Genomic DNA, 10,000 nt, shown 5'->3' with positions numbered 1-10,000 from the left:
GAGACCCATGTTCCTCGTCTGATTGTTATTTATCAATACTCGTAAGAATAGTTTCAGTTCTGACGTTATCAGTTCCCTCTAAAATCTTGAAGTTTTTTATTTGTTCTCTAAGTTTCTGTTTTTCTTTTCTTTTTCTTTTTCTAGGTAAAAAATTTCAGTTTTTGTATGGTTTATCTGTGATGTCTGTTATCAGTTTTGAAAATCGTCTCCTTACCCTTGCCATTTGCCAATGTCTTTAATGAGCTTCAGTGACCATACGAATGTATTGCATTTCCAATATGGGCGAACTAATGATATGTAAAATTGGTTGGTGGCAAGTGAACGTTTGAAGTAAAAAGATTGCTCTATCAGGGTTGATCCATTTTTCCGTCCTTTGTATTAAAATCTGTAAAACGTGTCACAGTATTGTAGGGTGTTATGGTATTGATTTGGTTTAAGCCAAGTAATTACCATGCTATGCCATCAAAATTCAATAGAACATTTACTGACATTTGTTCTTAAATGTATTCAAATATAAAGTCACAAGCGACTATATGACTCTAAGACGCCTCCTTCAACGTGAAAGTAGCTCGTGGATAGAAGCTTGGAGAGAAGACAATCGTTTGTATGATACATGAAGTTTTATATAATAGAAAACACAAGTGATCAGTTGGCACCCTATTCTGAACATGATTTTTTATTAATATCAGTAAATGCTTACTTTACTCAAACTATGACTGTAAGAGGCTGGTAGATAAAGGTAGACAAGTAGGTAGATATAGGGGTAGGTGGCGAGAATTTCATTTCTACGAGTTAGATGTTTTGAAAACAATAGCAGCGATGGAGTTGCATTATCTCGCTCACCATCTAAAGTTTATAAACAACAGCTAGGGTACAGATTTTAATGCTGAGGTGACAGTATGTTAACTAAGCCATTCCGCTTCGATGTTGAGATTGTTTGTGTAAGCAGTATTACTTATGACGTTGTAACAGTCTTTCTGATTGGAGAAGGGTGGAGGAGGAGAATTTTTTTATTGGTACATGGCAGAAAAGTCACGCCTTAAGGGGAGGCACTTATTTGTAACATTCAACATTATTGGATGAACTAAGTAGTGACGTCGAAACAGAGGTGGCTTAGTGAGTGGATTGGGGATCCCAGGCGGGAGTCCTCTGGTGTACCTACGACAATAACGTTGTAGAGAATTAGTGAAGAAAAGAAGAAAAACTATACCTCCGTTTTAATTCACCCCATCAAGAAACATTACTTATGGTGGAAACATAATTAAGTGAGAAGTTGTAAGTGAAAGAAGAAATAGAAAACAATATATGGAAACAGTAAACAGAATTAAACCAGTAATTAAGAAGAGACGGGAACTGAAAGTGATGGAGTCGACAATGACACTCAAGTGCTACCAACTGTGAAGATTTTTAGCTACATCTGTACTAAGCCATGTGTCGTTGAACCATATGGGACCTGATATATGTAACTGTAACCTATTTACTTTGATATTGAATTAATGACCCCGTTCCTTTCTCACACCTTGGCCTCTGATTGGGTATCTTGACTTCAAATGGATGACAAATTTCACTAGGCACAACAAACCTCACCCAACAGCAATTATTTCAGTGCAGCGATGATACTGAACCCTCAAAGTTTTGGTCTTACGTATTTTCAAAACTTTATTTTTCTTATTATGATGGAAATTGGCCTAACTGCGACATGTGAATAAAGATAATTTTGATCTGGGTTTGAATTGAATTGGACAATATTTAGAAAATTGCAGCCAAAGGAATGTTCACATTTTTGGTACTTGATCCATCTAATGCCAAACTAGAATTGGATCATAAAGGGACCATGATCTTTTTCTCCTGAAAGTTTTATGTCAGTTGATTTAGCTATTTTGCTGTAATGTTGCTATCCAGCAGGAAAAAAGAAATAAGATAGATATGTAAAATTGAACAAAATCAATTATTCGTCATTGGACCCCGTCTGGGCGAGGTGATTAAATGTTGCAACGACTCAGCCTCTGATATAACGTCACATTTCTTTTATCACAGATCAATACGTTAGTTTAGTGGGTAGAATTGTTTAACACTCTCCAAATTAAAGGTCATATATAGAATGAAATATCTATAAAATGCTGATTGGTTCTCTTTGGTGACTTTCTATCTATATACCTAAAGACCTCTCCCCCTTATAAGGGAAATAGCCAGCCAAGGCACGCACCCATACCCACCCATCCGATACTTTTTCTTTTTTTTTTTTTTACTGTCTGAGCTCCTTGTGGATGAATGACCACCCCTGTTCCCCACCCAATGTCTGAGCCAGAAGCAATGCAACAAGGTACAGAACCTCCACACAATGGCCCTACAGCTGAAGTTGGTTTAACCCCACCTCTTCATTTACGAGTCTATGGCGACCCTCCCTCCATTCCACTCGTCTATTGTCAGTAATGTACCATCGTCGCGAAGGGCTAATAAGACAACATAAACCCCTTTACTACTGTAGCATTCACCATAAAAATTAATACATTTGTTTGGCGTGAGCCAGAATAGAAGCTGTGAAGACCTTAGCGAAAGGGATTAGAGAGAATGAGGGAAGGGGTGAAACAGCAAGGAAGACTGAGATGTGATACAGTATGGTACGATCGTTAAGAGATTTGGTAGGATCGAACCGGGTATGAAGAGGGAGATAGTACAAGAGGGGGGGGGAGAGATATGTAAATAGACAGACAGACAGACAGACGAAGAGAGAGGCAGAGAGAGAAAAACAAAGAGACAACGAGAGCGAGACAGCGAGAGCAAAACAGACAGACAGACGGGCAGATAGACAAACAGACATAGAAAGGCATTTTTCTGTGGGCTAACAGAACTTAATCAAACCGTCTTTTGTTCACCGTATTCTTTTTTATAAGGAACGTTGGGTTTCAATGGAATAACTGACTATTTTTACTCTTTAGCATCTACAAGTATTCCCATATGCTAAATAGAAATCATTTGGCGTTAGCTTGAATGAATTACCTAAAGGAAATAAACTTTTATTTCTTTGATTTTAAACATCTGTTGCTGAATAAAACCATCTCAAGTTCCCTGAAACAAAATATTTAAAAGAAGTAGCTTTAATGAATTAATAACCTTTGATAACTACAGGTTCCTCTAAGATGAATAAAACTGTCTGATGTTAGTCGGTATAGAATATTTGAATGTTTATTTCAGATGGTCTTTAGCCTTTTAACTATAGGTACCCTTCCAAACTGAACGTCATCATCTAGTGTTAACCAGAATCAAATATCTAAAGAGGCAGTCAGGCCTTAATGGGTTGGATATGTATATTTTTTTCGTCATTTAGCGCAACGTTTCCGCGGAGCCCTAAGGTTCTACAAAAGGTTATTTTAATAATGTAATATAGACATCATCCTATCTAATGAAAATAAAATGAGAAAGATATGGTACATATTTTTTTTCCCGCGGGGGTTCCTTGAGACATGCAATTTATTTTAAAGGTTACGCAAGGGTAAAAGGTTGAGAAACGCTACTTTAGCGCTTGAAAGTCTTTCTGTAATGAGAATGAAACCCCCCCGGTGTAAGCTAAAAGAAACATCTGAGAGAAGACGGGGCCTTAAAGGGGCTCGTGCAGAAACCAGATGATATCACGCACCACTCGTCGAGGAGACCAAGCCCGGACCAGTTGAGGGCGGAGCGTGTTGGAGCGATGGCGACGGCTTCATTTGGGCGTAGGACCGGAAGTCGTCGCCGTCCTGTTGGGGAGTGTTGGAGGCAGAGGTAGTGGAGGTCAGGTTCACGCTAGTCTCCCTCTCCGGTAGCATGGCGCTGTTCAGCCACACGTCTGTAGAGGAGGAAGTAGGACATAGAGATAGCGGAGGGAGGGTCATCAAGAGATATTCCTATTTTGTCGGCGATGATTCACCATCGTCTCTGTCCTTTGGCGACAATATCTCGTGCCGAAAAGGTGGTTAAGAAGAGATCTAAGGAGGGTAATAGAATGTAACCATAAAGAAATTAGAAGGAACAGGCATTTTCTTTGAGTGGAGATTAGTCAGCAGTTATCAAAGAATATATATACACGCATACATATATATTTACACACACACACACATATATATATATATATATACACGAGTATATATTTTTTCTTCTTGAAGACATACGAGGTTGAATGCAAGAGAGGATTCACTGTTGATTATTTTTTTGTGCGTAGTTTCAATATAGCGCACAATCTTTCTATCTTCAGAGTTGACGTTTCTCAATACTTCTACAATTGTTGCCGACGTTTTGGAATAACCTGGTTCCATCTTCTATACGATTTGATGTGCAGGGTCACATCACCCACAAGATGGAACCAGGAAGTTCCGAAACGTTCGCAACAACCAGCGAATTATCGAGAAGCGTCAACTCTAAAGATTAAAATATTGTGCGTTGTATTGAAGCTACACACAATAAAGTAATCAACAGCGAATACTCTTTAGCCTTCTTCATATGTTTACAATAGAATATGCTACATGGCTACACACACACACACACACACACACACACACACACACATATATATATATATATATGTATGTATATGTATATATATACATATATATACATATATGCATACATATACGTTTACATACATATATAATATATACACATATACATACATATACAGATATACATGAATACATATTATTCATATATATATATATATATATATATTATATATATATATATACATACATATACATGTACATATATATATATATACATATATATGTATATATACATATATATGTATATATACATATATATATATGTATATATACATATACATACATATATATATACATATACATATATATACATTATATATATACATATATATATATACATACATATATATATACATACATATATATATACATACATATATATATATATATATATATATATACAAGAGGGGACTTCGCCCTCCCCAGCTTCGCCGGTGGCTTGGCTGCGCAAACAGCGGCCTACGGCCGCAGCTTTCCGCGCTCTAATCCCTCGTTTTCCCCTTCTGCCTCAGCCTCGGGGCGGAACCCCAACACGGGATCCCGAGCACGAAGAAGAACGCGAAGAAGAACCCGAAGAAGAACGCAAAGAAGAACGCGAAGAAGAACGCGAGGAAGAAGAACGCGAGGAAGAAGAACGCGAAGAAAAACGCGAGGAAGAACACGAAGAAGAACATGAAGTAGAATGCGAAGAAGAACGCGAAGAAGAAGAACACAAAGAAGAAGAATGCGAAGAAGAACGCAAAGAAGAACGCAAAGAAGAATGCGAGGAGGAAGAGGAAGAGGAAGAAGAAGAAGAAGAAGAAGACGAAGAAGAAGAAGAAGAAGAAGAAGAAGAAGAAGAAGAAGAAGAAGAAGAAGAAGAAGAATACCACCTGACCCCGACTTACCCAAGCGCTTTTTCAAGAATATTTCTAGGACAAAGTGTCACCGTAATACCACCTATCCCCGACTTCCACAGCGTTTTTTAGAAGAATATTTTTATTTAGACTTAGATATATAGATATTATATATAGACATATATATATATATATATACATATATATATATATATATATATATATATATATATATATTTATATATATATATATACTTCATTGAAAGGAGATTTATGACTTCACTGTACAAATGTAGGTGATCATGTTTGCTATATCGCAATTTCGGGTTCAAGACCCTTCTTCAGTAGCTCTTAGGAATATTCTATCTGGTCAGGATAAGAATTATTCCGGTGTAATATTTAATGATGTTATTTTATATACTTATATACATTAAAGAGATGAGCCCGTACCTAAATATACAAGCAGATGACCTTAGTGCCCTCCCAAGCATGAGACAAATCGCCACAAACCCAAGCATGAGACATAACCCCACAAATCAAAGCCCGAGACAAAACCGTCACAAGCAGCATAGGACATTTTGTCACGACACCAAGTTGGAGGCTCCCCCTGGCACGTGACATTTCATCACTGCCTGAGTTACCAGGTAACCTCTACCAGGTGACCGGTAACCTCTCCCAGTAAAGAGCAAGTACAGAAAATTAAGTATATAAAGTAACATGAATAAATATAACGCCGGAATAAATCTTATCCTGATCAGATAGAATATTCGTAAGAGCTACTGAAGAAGGGTCTTGAACCCGAAATCGCGATATACCAAACATAATCATTTACAGTGAAGTCATAAACCTCCTTTCATAGGAACATAAGTCCATAGTAAGACATATGGAAAATGCATTTAATAAAATAATAAATGCACAATTAGCCATCACTTTCAATGAAGCATGTATACTCTTGATATATATATTATATATATACATGCATATATATAAATATATGTGTATATATATATGTATATGCAAAGTAGACCACTTGGAAAAAGAAACTAACGAAGCAGAGCGCTTTCGTATATTACATCTTCAGTGCAACAAGTACATAGTTGAACATCATCCCTAGAATGTTGTAATAAATGTGATATAATCATTGTTGCACTGAAGATGTAATATACGAAAGCGCTCTGCTTCGTTAGTTTCTTTTTCCAAGTGGTCTACTTTGCATAAGTGAACACACGTATATATACATATATACATATATATATATACATATATATATATATATATTGATGTATTTATGGACAAATGATTTGGATGATGGAGAACATAAACACAGGGGAAGGCACGGAACCATAAACACTTTGTTTAGGGTCCCGTGCCGTCCCCTGTGTTTATGTTCTCCATCATCCAAATCACACACACGCACACATACACACACACACACACATATATTATATATATATATCATATATATGTATATACTGTATATATACATGTATATATATATTATATATATATATACATATATATATATATATATATGTATGTATATATATATTTCGTTCGACTTTGTTATAGATCAAGAGGTTTCATGTTAGCATCCTTTATCATTGTGAATCACTGTAACAGTAAGAAGACTTTAGAGTGCAATGTATTATTGTAGACGCTTGAACATCATCCCTAGAATGCTGTAATAAATGTGATATAATCAGTGCTGTTACACTGATATAGATTTTATTTCCTAATCAAATTTTGTTCAGAACGAAAGAATTACTGTACGTGTACACAGAAAAGTACCAACGTTTTAATAACGAAAGATATATTTTCCATAGGTCTGATATATCACAGGTCAGGACGAGTATCCGCAATAGTGCACAATCCCACTGATGCTGCAAAAATTTGGGAAGACCCTCAGACCCGAAGCGCAAAACCAATTAAGATCGAGATGGATTTGAAAAAGAACAAGACAGATCAAGCAGGAGGGAAAGGAAGATCCCGCCAAGCGAAGGTTCTGGTCCCGTGAAGGAGAAGATGAAGACTAAAAGTCCGTGGGACGCAAAGAAGATGACAGGCAAAGGGACAAAAATGAAAAGAGGAGGACGAAATGACTCCTTTGGCTCGTTTCACACGTATCGACTTTCCGCCGTGCGCCGTCCACGACACGACGCTGTGTTCTCAAATAACCGTGGGTGTCTATGGACGCTTTCACACGTGGTCGTGGTCGTGGCGTGTAAAAACGGCCATAGACATCTGTGGTTATTTGAAAGCACGACGTCGTGTCGTGGACGGTACACGTCGAAAATTCGATCAGTATGAAACGAGCCTTACAGATGACTACGAAAACGATGACAATGGGAGGATGTCAATTTTGTTGGCCATCATTGACTATAGAGAAAGGAAATTTGACGTCAGTTGCTATTGTAACGTCAGTTGTTATTATCCAAGTAGACCAGTAATAGCCGTCTGATCTAGAGATACAAAAAAAAAAATACTTAGTCTCACTGTACATCGCAGAGCGAAGAAAAAACAGATAGTGAGATTTAGGTATACACGACTTCTCGAACATTTGGAGAAAGAAATATTTCTTCTCAAACAGATACGGTAAAGAAGTACTTTGCCTCAAACAACACGTGTAAACAGAAAATAGATGATGAAATTGATGGCTTCTTGACCTCTTATAGATCTTATAGATCTCTTTTTAACCACTTGAAGCCCTGTGTGTGGTACTTACTGCATAAGTTTCATGAATTTAATATTTTAGAAACTTTAGTGGCACCCTTACGGACCAGATTCGGGCAACATACTTTTATCATTAGAGACGAACCTTTACTCAAAGAAGCCTACTGATCACTTTTAACTTCTACCGTACCTCGTTTCTACTGCCTTCCTTAAACACTTCCTTTACCTTCTCTAGGACTCCAACGTTTAGGCACAATATTGTCCACAAAGACAGAAGCGCTGGTTACCGCCCACGAAATATCAAATCCTGTTTAACTACTTCAGCACGGAGAGTCACTTGCACAAGTCCTTGTCACGTGAAATGAGGTCAAAATCAGTGAGCCACAAAAAGGCGATCATTCCTGTGAGAACTTTGATAACGTGCCACTTGAATTCTTCTATATGTATTTTTTGCATTCTTAAAGATCTTAAAGATCAGTATTTATATTTGGAAGAATTAGAAAATACCAGTTACATCAAACTGGGAAAAAAGAAAAGGAGAGCTTTGGAGGCGGCATACATTGCTACTGAGAAAACAACAAATTCTCGTGGGGGGTTTATGTCCTGGGCCCAAACGTCCACACATGTATACATATATACATACTGTATATACATATATACACATATATATACATATATACATATATGCATATATATACATATATATATATATATATATACTAAAATTTAAACCCACTCTCGGAGAAAGATAAGCTGAGATACAGAGTAAACCGTATATTTCGACCACTAGCTGTGGTCCTCTTCATCAGTTACAATGTATATACATATATACATATATGTAGATATATGTAAATATACATATATACATGTATACATGTATACATATATATATATATACATACATATATACATATATGCATACATACATACATATATACATATATATATACATACATATATACATATATGCATATATGCATATATACATATACACATATATACATAGGTATACATACATATATACAAATACATATGCATATATACACATATACAGTCCATGTATACATATAGATAAATATTTACATAGTATACATATATACACGGGTAGATACACCAAGATACATCCGGTATTGACTTCAGTATTGATTCAAATCGGTTTGTATAGGGGGTAAAGGTAGGATTGGAAAATATACTGTTTGTTATACATGTTTGTTGACTGTATTGAGAATATATGGCAACCTTGAGACAGCCGGATAACTAAATCGATATGAGATAGGTCAGACTTGCTTTTCTCAACCTTATGTTCTCAGTGTCACAATGTTTCATACCCACACTCTTCGTATATCTGTGCATCACCAACAAAGTACATAGACTCAGATAAGGCTTAGCCTTATTAATTCTGTTATACTCTATATTTCTGCTTTGTATCACTTCCTGTTAGAACACATGAATAAAATTATAACCATGGAAGAGACTGTAAGAGACCATAAGGCCTACACTAGGCAGTTTCATGTGCATTACCACATATCATCCCCATCCATAAAGTTATCTAATCGGCATCACTTGATCCATCACTCAATCATTCACATCCGACTCCTCAATCCCGTCGGGAGTCGTGATAGCAATTACTTTCCGACACTGGTTCATTCTGGACCAAAGCTCACAGACCCTTAATGGAATTGTCCTGCAAGAGGAGATCTTTGCCACGCTGTCCCTTCGTTTCATTCAGGGTCTACAGTGGGATTGGGGGGTAGAGATAGAGATTGAATGTTTGTGTGAAGGATGGGGATGGGAGTGGAGGAGAGCGCATCCTCTAGTTTTGCTAATTCGGGTAGAACCGCCCGCAGAATGTTCTAATCCTGGACATATTAGGATTGTACCCCTTATCGTTATGGTGCCGGGGACTGATATCAGAAAGCCGGAGACAGACAGATCCACAAATTAATGATCCTTTTGTTG

The 10,000-nt window shown here is 36.9% G+C and overlaps 1 protein-coding gene across 1 annotated transcript in view; it reads right to left on the bottom strand.

Moving 5' to 3' along the window:
* The window catches only part of LOC143019044 (transcription factor RFX4-like), a 165,327-nt gene extending 163,117 nt beyond the window's left edge, over positions 1 to 2,210 (bottom strand). Inside the window, exon 1 of the mRNA XM_076174745.1 lies at positions 2,207 to 2,210. Coding sequence (XP_076030860.1) covers positions 2,207 to 2,210 — 4 coding nt within the window. The remainder of the gene's footprint in view (positions 1 to 2,206) is intronic.
* Between the last annotated feature and the right edge of the window lie 7,790 nt (positions 2,211 to 10,000).

This window comes from Oratosquilla oratoria, chromosome 36 (genome assembly GCF_046742065.1).
Source record: "Oratosquilla oratoria isolate Oo_2021 chromosome 36, ASM4674206v1, whole genome shotgun sequence".
NCBI classification, from domain to species: Eukaryota; Metazoa; Arthropoda; class Malacostraca; order Stomatopoda; family Squillidae; genus Oratosquilla; species Oratosquilla oratoria.
The sequence above is the reverse complement of the archived record's forward strand: the minus strand, read 5'-3'. Positions and strand labels throughout refer to the sequence as shown.